This window comes from Pungitius pungitius, chromosome 8, assembly GCF_949316345.1.
Source record: "Pungitius pungitius chromosome 8, fPunPun2.1, whole genome shotgun sequence".
Taxonomy (NCBI): Eukaryota; Metazoa; Chordata; class Actinopteri; order Perciformes; family Gasterosteidae; genus Pungitius; species Pungitius pungitius.
Genome location: NC_084907.1, coordinates 14,699,108 through 14,726,536, shown reverse-complemented (window position 1 = coordinate 14,726,536; position 27,429 = coordinate 14,699,108). Strand labels below are relative to the sequence as shown.

The 27,429-nt window shown below is 41.7% G+C and overlaps 3 protein-coding genes across 3 annotated transcripts; all 3 read right to left on the bottom strand.

Moving 5' to 3' along the window:
• Nucleotides 1-114: 114 nt before the first annotated feature.
• On the bottom strand, nucleotides 115-3,376 carry pfdn5 (prefoldin 5). The gene is made up of 6 exons (XM_037448455.2): nucleotides 3,251-3,376; nucleotides 2,783-2,885; nucleotides 2,420-2,451; nucleotides 2,235-2,309; nucleotides 2,005-2,110; nucleotides 115-392 (listed from the first exon to the last, which is right to left on the bottom strand). Exons 1-6 carry the CDS (start codon nucleotides 3,314-3,316, stop codon nucleotides 307-309), a joined length of 468 nt encoding a protein of 155 aa, XP_037304352.1. The 5' UTR covers nucleotides 3,317-3,376; the 3' UTR covers nucleotides 115-306.
• Nucleotides 3,377-4,169: 793 nt separating this feature from the next.
• On the bottom strand, nucleotides 4,170-17,416 carry espl1 (extra spindle pole bodies like 1, separase). Its single transcript, XM_037448286.2, has 32 exons — nucleotides 17,238-17,416; nucleotides 16,990-17,072; nucleotides 16,483-16,785; nucleotides 15,606-16,358; nucleotides 15,401-15,502; nucleotides 15,143-15,254; nucleotides 14,900-15,027; nucleotides 13,530-13,723; nucleotides 13,180-13,422; nucleotides 12,874-13,018; nucleotides 12,595-12,754; nucleotides 12,284-12,423; nucleotides 11,809-11,943; nucleotides 11,606-11,722; nucleotides 11,328-11,499; nucleotides 11,086-11,214; nucleotides 10,831-10,987; nucleotides 10,287-10,396; nucleotides 8,914-10,058; nucleotides 8,412-8,835; nucleotides 8,180-8,302; nucleotides 7,716-7,929; nucleotides 7,351-7,547; nucleotides 6,936-7,060; nucleotides 6,446-6,568; nucleotides 6,135-6,284; nucleotides 5,843-6,010; nucleotides 5,557-5,661; nucleotides 5,348-5,463; nucleotides 5,163-5,246; nucleotides 4,669-4,833; nucleotides 4,170-4,579 (listed from the first exon to the last, which is right to left on the bottom strand). The coding sequence occupies exons 2-32, from the start codon at nucleotides 17,068-17,070 to the stop codon at nucleotides 4,378-4,380; spliced, it is 6,522 nt and encodes a 2,173-aa protein (XP_037304183.2). The 5' UTR covers nucleotides 17,071-17,072; nucleotides 17,238-17,416; the 3' UTR covers nucleotides 4,170-4,377.
• A 776-nt stretch (nucleotides 17,417-18,192) lies between these two features.
• Nucleotides 18,193-25,692, bottom strand: pfkmb (phosphofructokinase, muscle b). Its single transcript, XM_062564114.1, has 22 exons — nucleotides 25,436-25,692; nucleotides 24,060-24,133; nucleotides 23,558-23,635; nucleotides 23,098-23,287; nucleotides 22,762-22,927; nucleotides 22,628-22,672; nucleotides 22,064-22,172; nucleotides 21,857-21,952; nucleotides 21,684-21,776; nucleotides 21,431-21,556; nucleotides 21,230-21,294; nucleotides 21,080-21,143; nucleotides 20,827-20,973; nucleotides 20,678-20,748; nucleotides 19,951-20,038; nucleotides 19,713-19,865; nucleotides 19,419-19,583; nucleotides 19,281-19,342; nucleotides 19,103-19,214; nucleotides 18,899-18,998; nucleotides 18,704-18,809; nucleotides 18,193-18,431 (listed from the first exon to the last, which is right to left on the bottom strand). The coding sequence occupies exons 1-22, from the start codon at nucleotides 25,518-25,520 to the stop codon at nucleotides 18,293-18,295; spliced, it is 2,334 nt and encodes a 777-aa protein (XP_062420098.1). The 5' UTR covers nucleotides 25,521-25,692; the 3' UTR covers nucleotides 18,193-18,292.
• Between the last annotated feature and the right edge of the window lie 1,737 nt (nucleotides 25,693-27,429).

Below are 27,429 nucleotides of genomic sequence, written 5' to 3'. Positions count from 1 at the left end.
GTTCACATGCTTTGCCAGAAAACATGCTAAAAGAATACCAGAGAAGACATTTTCACACAAAAGCACTACTTTGTAGTGGACCCTAACTGATTAAAACAAAATACAACAAACATGTACCATTAATAAATGATCACTTTAATTATGCAAATGTTTCAGACACACAATTAAAATGACCAAGTACACAAGACTTCTTTACCAAAACAAATAGCCTCCTCATAATTCAGTGGTGACATGATATACTCACCAACTTCATTTATTTGCATACAAACATAGACAAATCATAAGGAGTTGAAACAGGTTTTTTCTTTAAGCCTTGGTGGGTACAGCCACTTGGGATGCCTGCTGGTTCTGTTGTAGTTGCTGGATCTTCACGTTCATTACTTCAATCACAGCTGTAAGAAAGAAAACAATGTGTAAGTTAAATAAGCATGTATCAGAGGGCTGCGTGGATGATGTCTTTTTGGAGGCCAACAGCAAGCTTTGACAAATTTGATATAGGCACTGATTGCCTACACAAACATCCCATTAATTCATGTGACTAACTGGTTCTCTTCCCAGAAGTTTGAGGTTTCAATGGATCATAGCTGAGCCTGCTGCTGTGGCCCTTCTGGACTACCATCCTTAACATTACCACTAATAGAAGTTGAAATGTGACTAAAGTTTCAGCTTTTAGGATCAGTCTGTAGTGGGGTTGTCAACGAATATTCTATTTTGGAATACATACTCAAATAGTTCTTAAAAACAGAATTTCAAATGTGAAAATAAATATTCGGATGTAAAAAAACAACAGCTGTCTGCTTTGCCGGTGGGCAAACCGTACTGACAGCTTCATGCACTGGTTTGATTATTTGCCCTTTCAAGTCCCATGTTTAACAGAGCACAGCTCGCCCAGACTGTTCAATGTCGGTTCTATACTTCATTAATGTTAATATTTGTTTTAATCAATGAATGAAGCCTGCCGTATTTGGGCCACGACCTCTTGATCATCACTCAGCATTTGTTTATTGTTGTCGTTCATTTAAACCGCTATGCGCAGAAAGGCGCGACGGTGTGGGAGAGAAAGAGAGAAAGCGTGCATGTGTGCGAGCGAGAGGCCAAGGTCTGCGGTCTTGGCCAGTAAATTTATTTATTTTTGTGTTGGTATATGTTGTTAAATACGTTTAAATTACCTATACAAGTAGTTATGTCTCGTAAATATTTGTCCTGTTTATGTGCCTAATGTGCAACCAGATATTCAAATGTGTGTTTTTTTAAAAGCGAATATTCAAACGTCATTTTGGAGCAACTTTGACAGCCCTAGTCTGTAGTATCCATTGCTTCCATTATAATAAACTAGTAATAATTTCACTATAATTATATCTACTATTATTACTGGTACTAATGCTATTACTGTTGTAATTATAATTGCAATTTGGATTGACAACGTCAGTTTGATTATGTTGTCCATTCTGCAATTATTACAACTATTGAACTGTAAGGTAAAAATAATCCTCAGTGCTGAAGTTTCTTCTTTTTCCTGTTAAAAAATATTTTTTAAGGTTTAGAGAGGCTTATCTGATGAAAGTCATAGGACAGCATTTGATGTACAGAAGCACTACGAGGGAAATATGGGCTTCACAAATTTGTATTAATTGAAAGCCAATATACATTTTTAATTGAAGACCTTTGGTAAAAGAAAAGCTAAAATTAGGCTAAAAATGAACCACACTATTAGAGATGCACCAATGACAGCAGCTGGTATCAGATGCAAATTATCTTGTACATTTTAGGGAAAGTATATCAAAGGGAATATAAATTAATCTAATTGGCAAACCCTTTTGCAAAATAACTCATTTAATCACGTGTTGTGGACTTATACTTAATAATATCCACTAGATTAGGTAAAACATAAACAACGTGCAGCATTAAAATATATGGTTTTGAATTGGATTTCTTTTCTAAATGTGATGAAATTTAGAGAAGAAATTAGAAAATAGTGTTGTCTATTTAATAACTTTTACTTACCTTGTTTCATGGCATGTTTTTCCTGAAGCGCTGGTTGAACTTTCTCTATCTGCTTTGTGAGGAATTCTATTTTACGCTTGAAGAATGCCTTCGAGTCTTCCACATTCTACAGGGATAGACAAATATATAATACAAATTCAATTTTAAGCAAAAATGTTTTATATGTTTATATTAAATGATCTACTTATTTGTTAAACTTCTTACGAATTATTTAATGCAAACATGTGTACCTTTTCTACATAGTATCCTGTCCCCACATCCACAAAAACATTCTCCACATCATTTAATGTTCCAGGCACATACATCTGAGAAGACAAAAGGTTAAGGGAAACCATACACATCACAAGACACCCATCATTTGATGATGGCAAATCACACAAAACAGGAAACCATATGGCCATGAGCCAAAGGATACAGAGCTGGTAAGTGGGACCAATAATTCTTTTCCTGTATGACAGAGACAAAGAATTAACACATAATCAATTTCAGCTGCAGATACAAAAGCTCAAGGCTGAGTTCAACAACTTTGATTAGCATGACATCATTGCACCTTTTGAAAGATAATACATGTTTCAGACACAATTCTGTGTATCTATGTATACAACAAACTTCAATGTGCCAAGTTTAAGTGATATTCAATATTACCATAGAGAAAAACGCATGAATCCTCATTGCAAATAAATTACTACTGTGAAGCTAAATAAGTCATTCCTCCAGTAGCCACTTTTATTTCATTAAGGCTCGCTGGGGCAGCAAGTCAGAAAAGTATTTTACACACCTTTGTTTTTTTTGTTGAGAACGTTCATACTATCTTTTGCTTCAACATATTTCGTCTGGACAACTTTTAGCTGACCAATTGAAGACGTCAAGAACTCGATCTCCTGCAAAGCATCCATATGTAACGTTACAAAACCACCGTTTTAAACGGTCAGAACAACCACACCTGGCAATTGAGAACGTAACGTCAGTCAATACTTGAGGCCACTAATTTACAGCATTAATAGCATATTCCCGCATGTCAAAGTAAAATGTAACTCATGAGGTAATACTAACTGGCTAACGTTACAGCAAATTTAAACTTTAAATTTAAACGTTAAATTAACGTTAAATTAGCGTTTGTACCGTTAGCTTAATATGTGCTAGTTAGCTACTATACCGTTTTAATTTAGATTATCACCATCATAAAGCCAAATTCTAACATAAAATACATAATGGTTTAATATTTCTTTTTTTCGTGCGGGCTTACCTGATCCAGTTGGGTTTTCAGTCCTTCTAATTGAGGCAAGGAGAGGTCTGTGAGATTCACCGCCATGTTGGAAGAGCGATACCAACTAACCTTTAGTGACTATTTCCGGGTGATGGAGGTGAGGGGTCTTTAGACTGGGACACCGCCTCCCTGAGGACAAGTTATGAAGTGCACCATCTTCTTTCAAGAAAACGTCCTATTTGTTCCATATTTCTTTTAAGCAGCGGAACGGTTTTCTGGTAAGAAATTTGAATTATCGTCATGACTTTTTTTAAACAATAAAACGCATGTGTTTTATTGCATCGTTACGATAAATCAAATCAAATTCAAACTTGTTTGATTAATCATTTTAACTATATCCTGAGATGTGTCAATCTATGACATTTCGTATTCAAACTGCTACCGTAACTTGAATTTAATTTCTCTTTTGGTAAACACTGTGCAGACAATTTTTAATAGGACCCAAAATAATTCAAAGCAAAGAGATTGGAATGCATTTTGAAGTTTAGTTTACCCACAATACATTGAACTGTAAACCTTAATATAATTAGTCAAAATAGATGTATGTGATAGAAGTGTACATGCAACAGACTTTTAACTTGAATTATCACATGTTTAGTGGAAGCCCTGATGTAGCATGTAGATGTAACAGTATTTATGCTCAAGAACCCACAAATGAGCCACTTTAGCAGAGAAAAAAAAGCTCTAGTAAGATTCCAATACTTCAAGGAGTGTGAACCAGACCTATGTCATGGAAAATCCATCCTGTTCCCACAGAAAAATGTTTTTAATCCAAATGTTAGTAACTTGTTAGCATTTCTCTCAAAACATATTCCTTGTTTGTAGAACATTGATTATAATGTTTCACGCTTCACATAAATAGAACCAGTCAAGTAATTTTTTACAAATCAACACAGGGTATCCAAGAACATATTTATTTGAAAGAATTTCAATCAACACATTTGATATGCATTCAAAAATACTTTATACAATTTTTAAAGATTTTAAAATCATTGAAGCTATAGTAACGTTGGTCTAAAAAATAAAAAATAAAAAAAAGAAGCATAGGTTTTAATATTGATGGACAATACAATTTCGATACTGCGTACACTGTTGACTTCCTGTTCTTACTGCAGGAGAACCGGTAAGCCGTAGACCACCGGTGCAGCTCCTACGAGGTGTTTCATGTGCGTGACCTGCCGTGATTGGCCCATATAATCTAAGAGGGAAGCTCCGGAACCAGCAGATAACCAAGACTCCAGCAAGACTTTGGTGAAGCGATCAATATCACGATCTGTGACATCCCACAGGTTTCCCAAAAAAAGGGGGCTAAGGAGAAATGAAAGAAACAAAAACAAATGTATTCATGGGACAGTTAAAAGACCCTCATTCAACTGCTTGTAAAAGACATATCTCACCAGCCTGCAGTGAGGTAGTTGAGGACTATGCCTTGTCCTTCCTGATCGCCGCGCACTGCCAGAGCTGCACTACTGCAGCCAAAAATCAGAGAAGCTGCTCTCATCTGCTGTTTCAGGACCGCTTGGCCGTCGAAGAATCGCGCACCTGCACCATGACCCACGTAACTAAAGCATCCCGGGTTAGAAGGACATGGAAAGAGACGATAAATTAAAACAGGTTATCAAATCACATTATTAAAAACCCAAACCATGGACTAATGAAACATTTGAATGGATCTTTTTTCAACCACACAATAGTTCTTGTTAAATGTTATCCTTTACCAATTACTTTACAATAATTGTTTGAATATTATTTCTGTGGGACTCTTATCAGAAGGATTCTTGATGAGAAAAGGATCTGTTACATGAATCCAGCTAAAATGTAATTTCATCAGATTAACCTATCAAATCAATGGTTCCTGTCCCTATAAGAATCTTTGAAATCACAAACTCACATGTATAGATCCTTGGTAGCAACAGCTTCTTCCAGCTGACTCGAGTCAGGAGGAACTCCACACACACCGTCCCATTCTGGTTTACTTTAACGAGAATGTTTTATGTATTAAATGCGGAAAAAGAAATTGACCGGTGACAGGGAGCCACATTAAAGGGTTTTAACTCTCAGCAGTGTTGGTCTCACCTGCAAAACCATTCCTTGAATTGTACTTGAGAGTTTCTTAAATTGGAATCAGGGTCCACCACATAAAACACCTGCTTGGCATCCACACCTTGCTTCAGGATTGAGTCGGAGTCCGCCTAAAAAAGAAGAAGAAAATAGTACATTTTAAAAAACAATATCTGTAAGTAGCTCTACATTTTCACCACAGCCATATTGGAGCTTGATCTTACCTCTTTCTGAATACTCAGTCCAATTATCGAATGCAGAGAAGGCATCCGGCTGACAGAGTGGGACCTTAAAAAGGAGGTACTCTCCCACGGCAGCTTCTGAAGGTACTGCGCAAAAAAAATTAAATTAAAAAAAAAAAGGATACCGCCACATTTTAGCATCATGCTCCCACAAAGAACATATAACCCTAGCACTTAAAAAAGATCTTTCCCCAAAAGGCCCCACTATGTACAAATTAGTCCCTTTGGTAGATCTAGTATTTAGCTGATGAAAGATGATGAAACCGACCCTGTCTAGGATGAGAACCACATGACCGCGGGGCTCTTCTCTGCAAGCGAGCCGGGACACCGCTCCAAAGAGAAGCTGGTCACACTCAGGGTCCCACTGCGGAGAGAGTCCAAGCGCAAATCTCTTCAGCTCGTCCTGAGAGAGCACAGGAGAGGCCGACAGCACGGCCTGAAACACAAGTTACGTGTGAGTAGTTGCTTTGCTCTTCCTTTCCCAATAGAAACCAAGACGGAATGGAAGGTCATATTTAGGTCCATTAAAACTGCAAATTAAATACAAATGCAACACACACCATCAACATTTCCTCACTGACTGTCACTCCCTTTGCAGACAAAGACTTGCAAAGGTGCTGCGTCTGTTTGGAGAGATCAGGATCCAAAGAGGGCGGGAGGAGAAAGCTCCACCAGCACCCCAGCAATTCCTCCATCTGCTTCAACAAGCGCTGAAAGACAAAGATAGCAGGTGGATTAGACTAAATTAATTAGACACATTTTCTTAGTCTACACGTCTGACGTGTTCCAAGTAAAACTGTGTTACCATGGTAACCTCTAACCGCCTACAAACGGAGACTCCCCAGTAGCACCCTCGCTATTCACCACTCACCTCGACTCGAGAGTCAAGTTCCCTGCGGCCCTCCCACCACTTGACTTTCTCCGACACTGAGCTCACAAGCTTCTGCTCCACCTGAATGCTCTCCATCTCCTGAACCATCCAACTGATGGAGTGCTGCGAGACAAAGAGCGATGACGAAGGCAGAGTTACCATCATTGATGTTAATGATAAAGCTACAGGGAGATTATTACACAAGTCAAAACATGACAGTCCGTTAATATTTAGCACAGTACTTTTACTCATTAAAGTTACTCACAATTTTCGATGAATATATGAAGACCATCTAATTTATAACTTGTTTATTTTAATAGATAGCCTTTATATTTTAACTAAGGCAGGAACAGCAGCTGTAAATGTCCAGTCTATGTGATAAACAATGCTATTGTGAGCATGATAAATAAATGTAAAGTCTCCATTCTGTTTTAAATTTACAATATAATTAATCCTACCATTCAACTTGTAAAGATTAAACTGTCCTCACCTGTTTAGAGGTAGCAGTGTGAACAGTGACAGGGACAGATCCCTTCTCTAGGCGCGACAGCAGGACGCCGTCACCCATCTGCCCTGGTTTTACTCCAAGCACAGACATCACACACACAGTGACCCCTGTCAGGGAGAGAAAGGTACACAGTACATCAGCAGAACGTGGTACACATTCTGCGTATATCAACTTGTACAAAAAGCATCCAGTAATATGAATTAAATCCATTAACCTCCACTATGTACATCTACAACTGCAAATTAACTCTCAATAAAAACTTACTTGAGAATCAAAATCCACAGAATTATCATCAGTTCTCTAATGATGTACAATCATGATCATGATGTGATCAGTTGCTATCAAAAACATGAAAATTGACCCATTTTGCTACTAAGATCAAGACAGTGTTTCATACCTGGGGGAAGCTGTTCAATTAGTTGGAGAAACCCTTGACGGTGGCTTTTGGGGAAAGTAGCAGAGTCAGCAGATGGGAAAGAGAAGATGTTCTCCAACCGAGAAAGCCTTCGCTCAGTGGACTCATTTGGACCGAGCTCACCGAGACTCAGAGCCCCCATCTTGTCTGCCAACTCACTGGACACCTTTCTGAGCTTTCTGTTCAAATGGTGACAGATAGTGACGTGAATTTAACGATTTCTAACAATGTCGAGGTAAAAGAATGTTGCCCCTTCGACAGGTATGATGCAAAAAATTAGGTGTGCTGGTGAGAGTGACGCCAGAACGCGACACTATACAAACTCTACTATACAGACATATGCTTACTTGAGACAACTGGCCAAATGCCTGATGGTGTGATGGCGATTTGTGATGCCCAGGGAGTCAGCATGCAGCATGGCTGTAGTCACTGGGTCCTGCTGTCCACTGGTTAAGGCCAGAAGAGCACACAGGGTTGGGTAGATGGTGGGGGAGGGGAAGTGCTGGAGGGCCAACCATGCTGAGCGGAGCAACGACTCGACATCCTCCAGAGAAAGATTGTCTGAGAGAACAAAAACAAAATTGTGGACGACTGGACTAAGCGGCACAAGGTTAAGAGACATCGATTGGATTTCAACTTGATTTGCTTCTTTTGGGTATCATATCCTTTGTTTCATTAGAAGATTATTTCTAGATTGTAGCAGCATTATTTCCCTCCTCTCATTCACATAAATTGTTATGTTTTGAAGATCATTTACAAGATTGCGAGTCTCACTCTAACAAAAGGAATACCAATATGAACAGTGCCTCACCTGGCCTGGTGTATGAATGAGGGAGGTGCGTTTGACCACCTCTCAGAGGACCTCGGCTCCTTAGTTCAGACAGGTCGTCTCTCTCCAGAGCACAGCACAAATCCCTCCGCAACACCTCGAAATCTATGTAGAGAGTCAAAAAAGGCATCAAAGCTGTGGCTCTTTAATACTTTGTTACGGTAATTGAGTTATAAGATTAAACATTAATTGAGAGTATAATCAACATGCCCACCAATATTTTTTGGTGGGCATGTTGAAGCCGCATTGTCTTCAGACTCTTCACAGTCGGATGTCCTGAGCTGCTCAATGCTAATGTCTAGAACTTGATTGGTTTCTTCTTCAATGGTCCTCATCTGGTCCAGCTCCTCTTCCTCCTCCGCTGCAGCTGCAGCCCGGGACGCCTCCCTTCTAGTTCTCCCTCTTCTGGTGGAGGCAGGCTGACAGACCAAAGACTCGTCTTCCTCAGAAGTCTCCTGAGGCCTCGCGGTGGTCTTCTTTCCCCTGGTCTGCCTCTTGGTCGGGACCTTCTGTGCCGGTGGATCTGGGCCTGGTTTACGGGTCTGTGCAGCTCTTCTTGCGGTGGTTCGCCTTTTAGAGACGTCTATTTTTTCTTCAGGCTCCTCCGGTTCGGTGTCACTCTCGTCGCTAAACTCCATCTGTAGTGAAATTACATTAATTTAAATGAAATGTATATTAATTGCCAACAATAAAAACTGCTTTGATCGACTGCTTACCACGAAGCGTGATTTTTTTGTGCGTCTGGGTGCGGCGGGTACAGGTTGGACTTTGTCTTGAACCGGCGACAACTCTTCATAAACGTGAAACTGGAGCTTAGAGGCCGTCCTCGGTGCTTTCTGCACAGAAGCAGGGGCTTTCACTCTTTGAATAGGAGTGCAGGCCAATGTCGGCACCACTGTGTTGAAGTCAAAAGAGTCAAGCTCCCTACCCGATAGCTTGGGCTTTATCATTACTGGTGTCATGGGAACAAGTCCCTTTGCTTTAGTTGAAGAGCTTGTCAGTTGAATCCTGGGCTTGACTACTTTAACCTTCTTTGCCTCTTTTGTTTTGCAAGGAATGACTGGGTTTTTATTGGATTCATTAGGCTTCTTAAGTGCAGATGAGGGAGGCGCTGCTTTCTGTTCTGATTTCAGCTTAATATCGTCTTTTGGTGCATTCCAAGTCCAATTATTTGAGAAGAGTTCCTCAGGGCTGCAGCCCTTTTTAGCAGCCAAGGTAACCAATGACACGATACCTTTGGTGGCCATTAGGCCCGCTCTCACAGTTCTTAGCTCAGGCGAACTTGTGGATTCAGTAAATGCCAAGCCAGCTTCCAGTGCTTTCCATATGCCACAGACCTTATTAAGCCTTGGCTCCAGCGCCGACAGGGCCATGTGAAGGTATACACGGCCCACCACGTCCTGCATCAGGGAGGGCTTAGAGGGGCTTTTTCCAGGCCCGCGGGGAGGAAAGAGTTTAGCCAACTGAGCTCCAAGTTTGGCAGAAACACTCTTGCAGCGAGCTAATGTTGCCGTCTGAAGTTTCAGAGTGACTTTGGCCTCATTGGGATCTAGCTGCAGGACCAGATCAGCCTGTGTGGCTGCCCAGCGAACAGTGACACGGCCCAGACAGGGCTCAGAGCAGCAGGGGCAGTGGCAGTCGGATTCATGCGCCAGCGAGGAGAGCCAGCGGCGAGGTTGGGCTTTAAGAGGCGGGGAGCTGGACACATCCCTCACCACGGGTTCTTTGCCAATCCACCGGGTGCTCAGAATGCCATTTAGATCATCCTCCACACCAGGCAGCGGCAACTGAGATTTCGTTGTCGGGCGACCTTTCCTTGGTTTGATTTTCACTTCAGGCTTCTGCACCTGATCAGGAGAATCTGAAGACAAGTATTAAACAGAAGCCTTTTATGTAGTTCAAAGAAAGATACATGACCCAAATTAAATTAGTCCCAACAATCTCCAATATTTTTTTTAGTTGAGTAAAATTAACCGGGAATAAATATGAACACAACTTTACCAAAGCATAACAAATTTGACTGAAAGTCAAAGAAAACATTGGACCAACAACCCACATCATTTTAACAGGAGCTTTGTATTTAACATACCTGCACAGAGTTCCAGCAGGTTTCTGACTTTATCTAAATCAATTCTACTTTCCTCTCTTTCCCCCTGCAGCAGCTCCAACTCTGCTTTCATCACCAACAGCTCAGCACATCTAAAAACAATGACGAGAGCAAAGAAAAGAGGGAATTCCATCAAATAAGGAGAGTGTGTAATGTGACCTCATTGGCTCCAATTAATTGTGCACCTATTCTGTAATGTGTTTTAGGCCCAATTATGCTTACACAATAAAGCTAATTTAACTATGCTGTTAAATGGCCTTGCCAAATAGGAAAACATTTAAAAATATAAAGCAGTCAAGACGTCAACATGACTGCAGCAAAATAAACACTGCAAAGGAGTTCAAACACCACATTGAGCTCAACAGCACACAAACAATGAGAGGAGAACAACTTCTGACCTTGCGGTAACTTTACCTTTATACAAAAATCATTAAACGATGGTATCAATCTTCTCATCTAGGTCTCGGCAAGGAAAAACAACAACGTGTATTTCAAGTATATTTTCACCCTGTGCACATGTACGTACTGGCTGAGCGCTTGCAGCTTGATTGCCAGTTTGAGGGCTTCCAGACATTGAAGCCTGGCGTCATTGACGGCTCCACACCCGTTTCTCACAGCCACGACCTTCATGGAGCAGTTTAAGAGCTCTGAGAGCAGCTGCCACTTCAACACCAAGTTATCTCCTGCTCAGAAACCAAAACAGAGAAGCTCATTGCACACAGCACAATAAGAGACATTAGTATGGTCTTTTTCAGTCAGTGCATGTGATGGATAAACCTACCCTGGTCAACAAAGCGCATCTCTGAGCTGCTGCCGTTAGACCGATAAAGGCCCTTTCCCACCAAAGTGACCAGCAGGCTGCAGAGAAGCTTCAGACTTTCATGAAGGGCAGTGTCCGGGCTATTTAGACCTGAGACACAATTACAGTTCCACACTGCATTGAAAAGCTGAAAATCCACCTCCACATTCTCACAATACAGAATCAAACCTGAAATGATAAGTGTGGCCATTGTTTGAGCTAACCATGCGGTGTGATCTGGCTTCTCTGGGCTTGGGGCAGCGCAACGATGTCCAAACTCAAATAGGAGCTGCATGTCTGGAGCATCCTCGCACGCAGCAGGTACCAACTCTTTGACTGTCTCTGGTTGTTCATTTCTTTAAGCACCTCAGACAGATAAGCTACTCCACGATCCACCTGAGATAGGGCCAACAAGAAATGGGCAATTTGATAAAGTCACACACTCCAGCCATAAATTGAAATAAAACAAATGATAAGTACTGCGTTGAGACATGTCACGTACCTGTCCTGTACTGTAGCAGTACTGAGATTTCAACAGAACGACGAGTGTAGAGTGAGAAGAAGGTCCATCAGTAGCCGTGACAGAAGAAAGAACCTCCTCCGCTAGCTCTAGCTGCCCCTAAAAAGAATAACAAAGTGAGATATAGTATTCAAAATGAGATATAGTATGTTTGTTACAAGTAATGGTTACAAAACATGCATTACCAAAGCGAGTTCAGGAGTGCCCATTTCCAGGAGGAGGCTGGCTGACTGACAGAGGGAGCTGGCACATCCGTGGGCATCAGCAAGTTGACGGAAAAGTCCAATTGCAAGTTGGTAAGCTTCCAAAGCCTTTAAAGGCTACATATGAGGAGAGATTGGATAAATACACAAATTATGTGAACAATACTTATATTTACCGTACCACAAATTACACCTGTAAAATAAAAAACTCATAGAAGTATCTTACAGTAGAAATGCTACATTTTTAAACTATTTATCCCAAGTTATGATCCTCTAGAACAAGTGTCAAACTCGCGCGGAACGGGGCACGCTGCATGGCTTAGGTATTGTGAGAATTAAAGAAAGGTCCCCACGTATGTGCATCAGCTTTTGTAAAAAATAATATTTAAACCATCCTACCCCCCCCCCCGCCCCGCTGTATCATCCGCAACACCCCTATTCTAGAACATTTCATTACCTTTCCTTTGAGTTTAAAGAGAGCTGCAGTCACCGCGATGGAGCTACAGGTCTGTTTGGGATTTCTTAAAGCAGGCAGGACATTTCTCTGGAAAAGAGCAGACCACTCCTCCAGTGCTTTTTCCAGAGGCTTGCACAAATCTGACAGGGAATGAAAATAATGTCAATTAGGTTTAATTAATAATGAATTCAATTAGACAGCAGATGGCTCAGACGCACAATAGAGGTGTATTCAGAACACATTATAGTACGTCATCATTTTGTCTGCAGTAGGATGGCTGATGATATAAGAAAAAAAAAAAAGGATCTTACTGGTCTCCGCAGCAAGGTTGAAATGCAAGCCTTCATAGACCAGGATGCTGTCCTGGGTCTTCTGCTTGTCTTCATAATCAAAATCATTGGTTTCGATTTGATTGGCCACACTCAGTGTCTGCTCACGCAAGTCCCGCAGTTTTTTGTCCCTGTCAATGGCCTGACAAAGAAATACAATTTTAAAAATGACACTCTTCACAAGACACCACTGATAAGTGTATTACACAAACGTTTAATTCCAGAGAAAAAAAATAGTTGCTCAGTTATAATAGAGCTCACCTCCTGAAGGTTTTTCTCCATTGTGCAGATATAGAGCCAAAGTAGAGCATGGGCCTTGTCATCTTTCAGTCGGTCGGCATTCTCCAGAGTCTCAGGTTCTTCTTCAAGTAGCCGCAAAGCTTCATGGGTAAAATCAACTGCTGTGCTGTAGGGTTACAAATTAATTGAATTAAAAGAAGACGGTTAGCTGCTACTCCTTGATCGTACAGCTGGAAAAGGAAAAAGTTACCCAAACTCTACACAAACACAGTATTTATAGATATGAAGGCGCACGGCCCATTAGAAACAACAGATGAAAGCACCTACCAATCGGTCTGTTCACTAAAATCCTGGTAACACACAACTTGGGCCATTTCACAGAGGTAGACAGCACGCAGATGGGTGTGGGAGCTGTCCTCATGGCAGATATCCAACAGATCGCAGAGTGTGTTGTAACGCTCCTGAGCTGTGTCTCCTGCAAACTCCTTATAGCAACGCAACTCCTCCTCCAACAGGCAAAGCATTACTCGCACATCCGGGACGTCGGGACCAAAACCGTCACGTAATGTCCTGTTTTAGTACAAAGTTTTCTTTCCATTATTAATCCATGAAATACCTTCTCTGAGCAATAAAAGTAACAAAACATAAGATATCAATTTATTAGAATTCTTCTGTACCGGAGACGAATGTCCTCCTCCGTGTTAGGGGCCGCATCAGTCTTTGTTTTCACCCACAGGGATACCGGCTCGGACATATGAGTAGTGACATTGTCTCCCAGAGCCTTCAGCCACAGGATCACCCAGTCCAGTGCTCGCTCCAGTTGTCCAGCACGCCTAGACGTCTGCACAGCCAGCATGAAGGGTCGGCTCAACTAGGGGGTCAAAAGCCATGTTAATGATAAAGATGGGTGCAAAAACTAAAACACATTTTCCTCAGGATCAAATGGGTTTTCATATATTCCAATCTATTGTAATCCAGAAGAAATATGTATACTGACAACCAAGCCAATTCAAGACTAAGACATGCTTTATACACTATATCATTAAGACAAGAAGTCTATAATTAGGGTTGGGTATCGAGAATCGAGAATCGATTGGAATCGGAACTAGCTTTGCGATTTACCCGGTATCGTTCAAAAGTTTAAAATTCGATTCCTTGTTTCGATTCTCAGTCCGCCGGCGCCGACCGGAAATAGAAACCGCTGAACACCAACGAAGAAGCGTCCACCGGAAGTGTTGGCGTAACAGCGCGATCGAACATGTATAGCGTGCGTCGGCGGTCTTAAGTGTGGTTACACTTCTCGAAACAAACCGAAAACTCCCGGTTGTTGTGAAGTTGTGACGCATCAGACCAGTGCGCGCGCGGGTGCCGGGTGGCCCGAGCGGAGCGGTCCTATCTGTTAAAATGAGCAGTGAGGCTGGCGCTGCAAAGAAAAAAAAGATTGTACTAGCCCTCCCCGCGTCGACCGCCAGCAGCCCCCCGTCAGCGAAAGTGTCCCTGATTTGAGGTTGGGAGAGTTGCGCGCCCCCCTCCTCCGTGTGCCCCGTGTTTGACGCGCTGCCTCCTCCTCTGATTCCAAGGGTTTGTCCATCAGTGGGAGCAAGGTAACGTTTAAGAACTTGCAGTATCATACACTCACGTGTAAATGTGTTTTTGTGAAGTTTCAAAAATAAAGCTCTCTGGAGGAAAGTGTACCCCTGTTATTTATAATGTTTATACAATATTAAAGTTCATAGTTTGATATTCATATTGTAGTTGAAAACAGCCCTGTTAGAAATTCATAGTAAAGTTAATAAAAAGTTCATAGAATTAACATTGATGGAGAAGGTCAGACTATTTCCTTTAGAAAGACCCTTGGTTAGCTAGCTCATTTAAAATATCTTAAACTTAAACTTTTTTGACCCTGCCTCTTAAAAGAATCGGAATCGAGAATCGCTGGGAACCGGAATCGAAACAAGGAATCGGTATCGGAATCGCTCAAATTCAAACGATACCCAACCCTATCTATAATAGATCAGTAAATACAAAAAACATTTGAAGGACTTACCCTATCGACAGAGAGCGAGGCGGGGCAATTCTTGCATAGATCCCTGCAGATAATCTCAACTAGTGTGAAGGCCTGGTCATAGAGACGCCGGTTGTAAAATCCGCAGGACAAGTTGCTCACAGCAATCACTGCAAAATTAAAATGCAACTTATTATAGCCATACATTTCTGTGGCAATTTAAGTAACCCTCTCAGAACCACTCACATCACCTGACGGGTTAATAATCTAGAATGAAATAATCACCTGCTTTGATGAGAAGGTTTTCACTCGACAGTTTACGCAATTCAGTCATCATCTGCCCAGCTTTAGCTTTGCAGTAGAGCAGCACTCTGTCCAGTGTGTCACTGTCCTCCAGCTGAGAACAAATCATAATCAGTACTTAAACCAGAAGCTTCATAAAAACTGAAGCAACACGTTCCAACTTGTGACTCATTGGTCTTGTTTTCAGTTTTAGTACCTTCTTCACCAACATGAAATTAGATAACACAGAAGGAGCCTCACCTGTGATGCGAGCATGCTCTCGTAAGCGAACACAAAGTCTTTGTATATACTGAAGCAAAGCGCCTGTTGCAGTCTGCTGCACTCAGACTGACTTGTTGAATTCTGTAAATACAAACAGGTTATTCAAGAAATCTCTGGATAGCTATTCAATGGCTACTTTTGTCTCTTCGAACACAAACTTAATTTTTCTAGTCACTATACTCACCCTCTTTAGCATCTTTCCAATCAGCTCTTGGTGCTCCTCACAAAAGGAAAACCAAGCCAGTAGCACAGGTCCAGTTATTCCCTTGCTATTGCAACTTTCAACAGCCCACACCACTAGTCCACAACCTTCCAGGACTGCATGAGCTTCTCTGTCCCCCAGGTCAGCAGAAAGAGACCTCAAGGCCCTGGCACACTCTGTGAAAGCCTGGCCGCTCTCCCTGCCAGCCTTCATTGCAGAATGAATCTTTACTGTCCATTTGCCGAGTACTGTGGTTGTGCAGTGACCGTCAGGACCGTCTCTGACCTTGCTCTCAATGTCATTTAAGAAGGTCAGAGCGAGATTATAGTGGTCTGCCTTACAAAGCACCTTCACTATAAGGAGTACTATTTCAAAGAGCGTATATAGACTTGAATTCTCAGTAGTCTGCTGGGACCCATCCCCCACACAGCCTTGATCACCAGTCCAGCATGTGTTAAAAAGTATGTGCATTTCCTGGACAAGAAAATAAGCATCGTCCTTTGTTACGACTTCACAGCTGCGCTCAAATTCAGCGATGGCTTCCAATGAAAATATGGGGGCTTTGGAGAGAGAGGGAGCTACGCTTTCGTTGTCCAACAACAAAAGGAAGCTCAGAGCTTGCATCTGGCAGTGGAGTTTGTCCCGGGTATTCAATATTTTCTCGTCCTTGGTGGCAGATAGTCCATTTCTGAGCACAGAGAAGCAGCTCCGTACAAGAACACAGTAGTCCTCACCCTGTGGAACATGCAAGAGTGGCAACCTTGTTAATGATGACATTAAAATAGTGGATTACTCAACGTACTGCAGGTGAGGAAAACACAACTCGTGTAAATAAGCTGAAATAGGAAGTGATGCATACCTGTTGGGCTGGGGTAAGCCTGCTGTAAAGCAAGCCAGCTACGTGGCTACATAGCTTGTGAGCTTCTAGGGTGCTTAGCTTCTTGACAATATGGAAAAGGATCTTTTCCATGTAAAGTGGGCTGCTCTGAGTGACAAGGGCTGCGGAAGTATCATAGCCCTGAAGGGAAACCTCCACCAGCCGGACCAACTGACTGACATGGTCAAGATTAGGTGTTTCAGCTCCAAGCTGTTGGTTACAGGCTCTGATGACCCTGTCGCACAGTGTGCGACCCTGAAGGCCGGATGGACCCTTCACATAATTCTGCAAAACATATTGATAAAATTAAAATGGTTTCATGTGTAACACAAGCAGCACTGTACGATAACAAAAGGAACACGTCACACTCAAATGGTATTCAATGCACGCATTGAGTTTTAAGAAATCTGGGAAAGTAATAACGTTAATTCTAAGCGCTCCCAGGAAAATAGGAGTGGATCATCTTGTACAAATGATGGTTACGCTAACCTGTAGTTCCTGAAGTAGAACCTCCGTCTCTTCCACAGAAGAAGTCCGCTGCACGTATTCGTCCACTTTCAGACACTTCATGTCTGCAGCTGTCGTAAAACACGTTCTTTTGTTAGAACGTATAGCTTTAAACATCGGTTGCGGTAGAGGAGCGTAGCTTAGCTAACGCTAGCGTCAACGACAACAAGAAGCCGTTCGACTAACGTTAACATTTGTTAGCTTCACCCAGAAAATATGCAGGGACTTACTTCGAGCAGGACACCGCTGTGGCAACGCGTTTATAGTCACAGCAGATAAAACGCTGACTTGTTCTTCATAACAACACAACGAAGGCGCGGTAAGTTAGTTTGATTAAAGATTAAAATGCGAAACATCGGGGTAATTGCCACTACCGCGCACACTTTTTGAAAGGCGTCCGCGAACCAATCAGAGAGCACATCCGCTTCTTCCCCGGAAATGTCAGTACCTGTGGGTATTGTAGTTTTATGTTTAAAAAAATATTTTAAGAATACATCTGCATTTCTATTTTATTAAACAGGATCCACAAAATATCTTTCAGAAAAAATAGGCAAATGTTTCAATTCACATCAAGGGGGATTCAACATACATATGTCAATGTTCTCGTGTTGACAATTCGATTGTGAAGTGGGTTTTTTTTAACGGTGAAATCCCAAATAGTTTGTGATGCCATTGCTGTCAAGGTTCATAAACAAACACAATTTTTAATTGGTAATTCAAAAAGAGTTTTGTTTGTAACGTATCCACCAGAGGGCACAGACCCACACTGCCCCCTCTTGGCCCATTGCAGATCACCCGCATGTGAACACGTGAAACTTCCCATTCTCGATGCTGATTTTAAAGGCAATCGTGATTAAATGATTCTGCAATCCTAAGTGATAACAGTGTAGGATTGACTGCTTGATGAGAGCCCTAGTTTCTCATCAAAAGTGAACATAAGACAGGAAATTAAAAAAAAAGCTTGGAATGTAAATTAATGAATAAGAGTATTTTGTTTAGCTATTTAGATTAAAGTAGAAAGGCACGAATGTAAAAGACTGATACCATTAACACAAGACAAACTAAAACCACATTAACAGCAATGAATCTCTGTGAATGGAAACAGAAATCATAGTACAAAAAGTCAGCTTTTAATGTTGAGGCAGCAGAAATTTTTCCTTAAAAAATAATCACAAATACACAAAGTATTTTGATGACATATTAGCATCTTTATTTTAATTATACTTTTCTGAAACAGAGTCTAAAAAGTTCCTTTAAAAATATACGGTTACAAAGCAAAAAGCTACTAAGGAACAATGCCTCTCTTCGTGATGACATGTTCCATTGCAGCCTTTTCAGTGGTGTCCAGATTGATCTTGTACTTGGCCAGGATTTTCAAGATGGGCCTCAGCTTTAGCCACCACTGTATCTTGGGAATACGATGTCTGTGAAGGACAACATGTGTCAGTGCAAAGAGGAAAACCAAAACAATATCAGAATCAGAATCAGAATTGGCTTTATTGGCCATGTATGTTTGCACATACATGGAATATATTTCTCTCAGATATACAATTAGCAACAGAAATATAAAAAATATGAAGACAGCAAAATAGAAAACAAAAACTAAGCAGACATTTGCTGATATGTACAATATAAACTTGAAGGTGCAAGTAGTCATATGTAAATAACAACAATAACTAAGAAGTTGAGGTCTTACTGAAAGTCCGTTTGATCTTTAAGTTCTGCCACAGGCTGAAAGACCAAAGACCTCTTCCTCATGCCCAGCACACAGGCAGTATCTGGAGAGTCTGCAAAGACACGACCTGGAGGTTTGGGATTAGGGAACAAGTTGTACACATTAGTACTGGGATCCACAGGACTCACGTCACCACAATATGCAACCTTTCCTCACCATGTCTGTAGCATTCCTTCAACTTGTCAGTCAACCACAACACAGACTTGAGCCCCATCTTGGTGGCAAAATTCCTGTCAAAAGGACTGGGTGTTCCACCCTTATAACACAGAATAGGTCACCTTATGTTTGAAAAATACATGTTTTTGGCATATTCAATGTCTCAGCACACAACAAACAAAAGGTTTGCATCTCGTGGCCCACCTGTTGCATGTGTCCAAGTACATTCTTCCTGCAGTCAAACACTCCCTTGCCCTCCTCTGTGTACAGGTTGAAGATAAAGTCGGTGGTGTAATTGGCATTGCATTTCTCATTTCTGAAAAGCAGGATGTTGGGTGAGATTTGAAGCCACATTATAGAATGTACCTTAATTCACACAAACCTTAGAATCAGTCCTCTCTTCACTGTGGTCTTCATTTTCTCCACCAGATGTTCCACATTCAACTACAAACAAATCCAGTATTAGACCCCTTATGACATCAATTAGCTTCCTCTCTTTTGTACATTCACAAGGACATACCTCTAGGTCATGAATGTTGAAATGCTCCTCGTAAATGTAAGCAGCGTCCGCACCAGATGCCAAACCAGCCATGGTTGCCAGGTAGCCGCAGTATCCTCCCATGGTCTCAACAATAAACACTCTTCTCTTGGTGCCAGCAGCAGATTGTTTGATTCTGTCGCATGTCTGAAAAATAGTGTGAGGAAACTAAGTAAGAGAAGACAATTCTCGTAGATATTGTACTGTATTGTATTGTAGGTAAGATATTGTTTTTGAATTTCATGGGGTTGGTTTTGTGTTCTTTAAACATTTTACCATGGTTATGGTGTTAAGTGCGGTGTCAGTGCCAATACTGAAGTCAGATCCAGGAACATTGTTGGACACGGTAGCGGGAACAACAACAAGCGGAATGCAAAGTTCCTCATATTTCTCTCTCGCCTGCACCATCTCCAGACCCCCAACAAATGCCTGGGGAGGACAGCGAGCAACAAGGCAATCAGTAAAATCTTCATTTTTATCATCAGGGATGTAAATCTGCTGTGTCACTGCTCACCTCAAAGCCTCCAATAATGACTATAGCATGAATGTTGAACTTAGTGATGCTCTGACTGATCTCCTCCATGAACTCATGTGGCAGGGACCTTTATAAAAAAGGAAATCATAGAATGTTACAGTTAAAGTATCATTTTAAAAACATTGAAACCTGCACCGTATTACTTTACCAATCTGTCACGGTTTGGGTGCATGTCCTGTTTTACTTTGTAGTGTCATGTCTCTCGTGTCCCTGGGGTAACTTCACTTCCTGCCTGGTCCTGTCTTGTATTTTTTGGGGTTCATACTCCCCATCTGAGTCCTCCCTCCTTGCCCTCGCGCCCGCTCGTTGTGACAGAATGACGCCACCTCTGCCACCTTAATGGTCAATACTCAAAGAAAACTCAAAATCCAAAACATCCACGAAGGTGAGGAGGGTGAAAAACATAGATGAGACAGGGACCGCGAACAACGATATATCTACGTGGCATGGAGACGAGACACCCATAACATGCAATGACGCCACAAGGCACCAGAGACACACATGGCTTAAATACACAGGGGAGGTGCAGGTGATTGGACACACGTGGAAACAATCATCAACACTGCAGACAATCACAGGGGAAGACAGGACGAGGAAGGAAGTGAAGTTAACCCCAGAGAAATGAGAGACATGACACTACAAAGTAAAACAGCACATGCACCCAAACCGTGACACCAATCAACAGTGGTTTGTTGAAAAATGTCACCTCTTTGTGCCCAGCAGAGAGCCTCCTTTTCCAGTCCATCCTGCCACTCCAGACCAACCAATAGGCTCAATCTGCGCAGGGACATATGGCAAGCTCTATCATGCTTTGACAGTGAAATCCTTATTTTCCTTTACATGTGTCTAATTTACCATTCCATGAGCCAAGCCATCAAAGCCTTCGTGCACTGCCAGCATGTGGTGGCCCTGGAGTAGCCCAATCCTGACAGTCGAACGAACTGCGGCATTCATTCCAGCACACGGAGCTCCCACGTTCAGTACGGCAATGTTGAAATTGCTCTGGTACGTTTAAATTCACAGAGAAATTCGTCAGAGTAAATTTATTTTCTCCTTTGAATTATTGACTAAGAGTTGATGTACAACTCGGATTAACTCAGATCCTGACCTTTGTTTCTGGGATGTGCACATGAGCCAGCATTTTGTAAGTGTTCCAGTTGTTCTCAAAGCTCCTGTTGTACAGAAATGCACAGAGATTTAAAACAAAAGATCACAATAAAGAATGTTAAAAAAAAAATGTCAAAAAAGCACGCCTCACTTTCCCCTGAGCTTCACCGCTTCGTCAAACCTCCCTTCAGACATGGCTGTGGTCACATCTTTAGTCTGATGTGACAGAAGGTCAGAAGACAAAAAAAGAAATATGAGTCAAAACGCCTTGTCCTCCTGCGAGCTTGCTTGGTCATTTTGTACAAACTAAAAAAAATGAATTTGTTATGCATTGGGAAAAGAGTGGACTCACAATTTGCACGCACTCCATGAGAGGCAGCCTAACAGCCATGTTTCCAGACAAGCTGACCACACATGCGGGAGTGTCTGGTGTGGCCTCCAGCAGAGCCATCACAGCCTCCACGCCCATCCTGCTGGCCTGAATCACAATGATCAAAAAGCCGACACTTTGAGAAACAGCCTGTTTTTAGTCACATTGTGAACAAGAAATATCATCAATGGTTAAATGTTTCAAAGAGATGTATATGGGACAATGGTAGCATTACCAAGATTCTATCAAAGGCAGAAGGGGTTCCTCCTCTCTGCACATGGCCCAAGATCGTCATGCGGGTGTCAAAACCCAGCTTCTTTGATACCAGCTGGAAAGAGAGAGGATTAGGATCTTTCAAGAAGACCCCTTACATGTATGCTGGAGTATTGGAGATCTACCATTACTGACCTCTTTGATGTCATCACATGTGATGGCTTTACCCTGGCGGTTTATTGCTCCCTCTGCAACAATGATGATATTCAATCGGGAGCCGCGGCCTCGTTGCTGAGAGGAACAGAGAAAACCTTTAAAAACAATCAGCAGATTTAAAAAAAAAAGGAAGAATAAACTAGATTTAAATTGGTCATTAAAGACAATGCAGGACAGGGCCTTTACCTCTGTCAGTCTTCTGCACAAATGCTCCTCCCATCCCTCATCCGGGGGCATTTCGGGGATGAACACCCAGTCAGCGCCACAGGCCAGAGCTGTCACCAAAGCCAGGTAACTATAGGTTTGAATCATACACAGAGTTTGAGTGTCTATTGCTAAACTGAATGGTTGGTGTCCAAGGCTAGTCATGTTTCATATCATAAATCTGACTCAAAGGTGCAACTCCAAGAACAGTTCCTCCAATAAACACATACAAACACATTATTGTCTCACCAGCATAATTTGGAAACATTTATAATTTGTCCCGTACTTTTGGCAAGTGCTAAATGGTTGCGTGCTAACACGCTAAACTATAGGGAACATTCGTAGTAAACGTTACAGTGAATAGCTAAACATCTCTTAGCATTTTGATGTTAGCATTCAGCTCAAAGAACCACTGAGTCTAAGAACATTCCACTATTCTCCATAGACCATATACTCAATATCCATAGACAGTCAAAATGTTTTGTAGTTATTGTATAACCAGAAGTTTGGTGACGGTGACACCACACCCACAGGCTGTGTACTCACCCACAGTGCCGACCCATTACCTCCAGGATGAAGGTCCTCTGGTGACTGTACAACAACACGTAGCTCGTCAACACTCTTAAAACGGCAATAAACGTCTGTGCATTGAATAAATGCAGTAATATCCACAAGCATACCTCTGTGCTGTGGTGGTGATGGCGTCCACTATCTCTATTATGCGATGCAGGGCAGAGTCTGTGCCGATGGTCATGTCGGTGCCACAGAAATCATTGTCAATGGAGCCCACCATGCCAACGATATTGAGATGGGAGGAACCCTTTGCCTCAGCTGATGTGATCTTACCTGAGACCACAGGTGACAACACTCATAGCGGTCGTTAATTTGAAAAGAGGAAATACCGACAGAAATCTGTGCCATGACATCAGTATAGAGGGGCAGATAAGTGCAAAGGGACATTACGTTTGACACTGTTTAACTTTGAATTCTACAGTTTTGGCTCATGCCTCTCTCACCAGTTTTGATCAGGTCTGCCAGCAGCTCACTCCACTCTTTCCTGAACTGGTTTGCACCCGTCAAACTGCCATCACCACCAATCACACACAGGTTGGTGATGCCCAGTTTGATCAAGTTACAGGCAGCCTTGGTGCGTCCCTCCTTCGTGCGGAAATCCTGACAGCGGGCACTTCCAATCACAGTACCACCCTGACATTAAGCAAGTAGGAAGAGGTTCAAACAAAAATCACACAGAGAAAAGGGCAAGGTTATCTGAAACCTACAAGCTCATGTCTAAGGTCCATTTACTCTTACACTATTTAATGAACGTGGCATTTAAATAACCCTTTGACCTACAGAACTGCATTTCAGAGGCTAAAGAGTGGCTAGAGTTACACAGATCATCCATCCTACTTACTGGTCTCAAATTTAAAACAGTTTGGAGATGAGGTATGTGTAGATAAATACGGTGGTTCTTACTAGCTGGAGCATCATTGACACACTCTCCCAAGTCGCAGGGCGGATATGATCTCCTCCATCTACCAGGCCTTGGTAACCCTGTCAACAAAACAAAATATCACCTCTTTGGACAGAGGTCATTGATGGAAAAAAGCTTCAGGCTTAAAGATAAAAGCATATTTTCTTCTCTGACATTTGACAGTTAATTGGAGATCTAGTTCTGATTCTCTATATACACGTTGTATATTTATATTGTGTGCTATAAAATGTTAAAGGGACAAAAATCATTTGTCTATCAAAAGACAATGTTGGGATTTATTTAATGCAAAAATAACATCGCTAGCAGCAGCTTTGACCGTTTTCTCTTTTTTCTCTTTATATGTTGTATAACATTAGTATAACGCAGTTATAGATAGATAAGCTGTCTGAACCTAATGATAACATGTTGACCGTTAGCTAGTTAGTTAGTTGTGCAATTGAGGATTTATCAAAAAGTGAAACAAAATAAAAAAATAACATTCACCTCATGGACAAAATACACCTTGGCTCCAGTGTATAATCCCACTCGAACTGTGGCCCTTACAGCTGCATTCATTCCTGTAGGAACAGTGTGTGTTGGTGCACCACATCCCATTATTTACAGCATATATATATATACATATCATATGAGGACCTTGCGATAGTGTTCACACTGGAAGCAATCATTGAATTCAATAAATGAGTGTATGGTTAACTGGTGGAGAGGCAGGGGGTTGCTTAAAGGACAAGATGTGGATAGATTATCATCAGTGGTGCCAAAAGTAAAGGAATCAAAGTACAGCCGTCTCTCCCAACCAAACCACTTAACAAACACATAAAGGTCATGCCTCTAAAATTAGCCCCCATAACAGATACAGTGAAATGAAGAGAGAGAGAGGGGGGGAAAGAGGACCAGAGGACCGAGAACCAACGACCAACTTGGATTTAAGAGTATCAAGACGAGTAAAAAGCAAAGGTGTAATGAGTTTAATCAAGCTTTGCATTTTTTGCACTTATAAACTCATCCCATATTCTTCTTGAGATCAGATTGGCATAAAAACAGACGGATATCTCATCGTCTTACACAGTCAAACCCCAGGGTTTTTTGGGGTCACTGACACAGTGCGAAAGATCACTGTGCTGAAATTCCTTGTCCAGTTAAAATGTCAGAGGCTCACCCACTGAATCCATCCAAGCTGGTGGTGAAGGAACTCCTGATGCCCTTCTCCTCAAATGAGCTCTCAGATATAAAGCAGCTCCGTTATGATTATCGCTAATTCAAATATATATATTCATATCAAAGGATGCTGCAATCATGATTTGTTATGACAGTAAAAAGGGGCTAGAATTAAGTCAAAAAGCTTTTTTTATTTCTAGTTTCAATAACACTTAAACCTACAGTATTGAGATGTATTGTGCATGTGGGGTAGAGTGACTATTCTCTGTTATTTTTCTTTAAGAAAACAATGTTGTGCAAGTAGCCTTGCCTGGTTGATTTGCTGCTTGTGACTGCTTTACTTTGGCAAAGGAGAACACACGATTTTATATCTCCATGTCATGATGCTTGGATGAATTTCATTGCACGCTTTTTCCCGCGCCACCTCATTTCCATTATTTGGCTTTACTGCAGTCACTCTTGTCAACGTGTCATGCTTCTTACAAACAAAGTGGTTGTTTTTCCGTCTTTCCTTACTGCGCACAATTGGACACAGTTTCACAGTGAAGTTATTTCATTATTATATATTTAGTAATTTTAACTTTGAGCATTATAATACAATTTTGTTAACTTCCTACTCACCAACTGCTGAGGAAAATAAACAGCCCACATGTTATATTCTGGCAATCCACACTCACATCCCACCCTGGAAACGCTCCACTTACCCTGGGCATCACCTCCCGAAGTCAGCACGGCGATTGCCCGACCTTCTCCCATCTTGGCAGGGTCGGTGGAAGCCGGTTGTGTCATGGTGCCGGAGCTGGCTGGGGCAAAGAGGCCTCGGGTGTAAAGGTCTGCTGCTCTGCTGTGGTGTCTGGAGTAAAAGAACCCGCTCACCGCTAACTCCTAAAAGAAAGTAACAACAGGTGCAGAAGTGCAGAGCCTAACTATCCTCTTGACAGAGAGACAGATATCGAGGCACACATAGTGTCACAGGCGTATTTAGAGGCACACACAAGTACGCAGTGCCTATAAAAAGCACCTAACCCCCTCATGCACCTCCTTTGTCATTTTGTATGTTCTATTATTCTACAGCATTGAATCAAAGTGCATTAGATTACATGTTATCTAATGCACTTTGAAGTACTCATTGCCATAAAAATGTTGTTGCTCTTTACTGTTTTTGGGAACCTTGTCTGAAGTCTGTTTGAAATGTTTCTTTGTTTTCATTATACAATATTCTTCAAAAGTAAGTAGGTGTTGCACCTTCTATGAGGTGGCAATAACAATATTTTATAATTGCACCTCCATAGTGGTGATAGCGATAGTGACAAGGTAAAAGATTATGTAATTCCTTTTATTGTTCTTTTTTTCTTTTCATTTGATGAAATACCGGCACTGAATTTAGTTCCATTTGATTTCTTTTCTAATATAATGTTGTTTTTTTGTTGGACAGTCACTGATCTTTGACTCCACTGGTCGATCAGAACTCGAGGGCGTCTTACTTTCCCTTTCAGATGGTGAGAGGTCATTACTACCTGAGGAGGGAGAACAATGACATATTACCAACAACATGACCCTGACTCAGCTGTATGCACGTGTGCTGTGAAAAACCTCCTCAACAAAACACACCTTGCTCAGGCATTATTCCTCAGTTCCGTTATTTCAAGCATTTATAATATCTACATAACATCTTCTGTCTGTTCGTGTTGGGTTAGTTCACTCCCAGGGGCATTATATATTTTGCTATCAGCTGCAGCTGTCAGACTGGTTTCTAAGGAATGTGTGCCTGGAAACAAGCACATTAACATATTTTGCAAACAACAAACAGTCTCCTCTGAATTCAGCATGCAACCTTTGACTTGTTTCAGCGTGAGTCATTTCTGCATGAAAGAAAATTCCACCACTGTGATACAACTAGCAGTTAGGTTAGTTGTGTCCTCTCCCACTAGTAGACACATAATATTGTTTTAGTGCTCTGTTCCTGTCTGGAATTATGAATCAGATATGTGATTCGATATAGCGCAGTAATACACCTACAAACAAAATAATCAATGTGAAAACAATAAGGGTTGGTGGCCGGCTGCTTACTGAAGTTGTCTTTAAATAGATTCAAGATGTCTGTGTGCAGACATCTTAAATGTCGGTGCATCTATCTATAAAACACACAGCGACCCCTCCTCCTGTTATCGTCATCACTGTGAAACTGCACGGGCAAACCACAATGATCCACTCTGAACTCATACTTTGAGCCTTCTTTCTGAGCCACAACATCAGCCGGGCCAGTAGTGTGAGAGGGAAGAGCCAGTGATGTAGTCTACATAATACACAGGTATAGGCCGCATACCCACTAGGAAAGGTCAGTATCTTCATGCATGGGTTGCAATAGACTTCGTAAACAGATGTTTTGATGTTGTTTTGTAGTTGTCCATCTACATCAACGTGAAGGATTTGCTCTGTTTCCGCCCACTTTCGGATGCTCCGTTCACCGCGAAGGCATCCAAGGAGAATAGATCAAACAAGTTATGATTAAACTAAGACATTTTGTTTTACTATGACAACGACCCAAACAAGAACTAGTCTTAATACAAGGTCAATTCACATCATCTGTGGAGGTGATTGTCACGTTCAACACTACACTTTCCCACCAACAAAATGACCTCTAAAGCAGATGCATCACTGTTGACAAAAGTCTGCCGCTCGTCATAAACAGACGTCT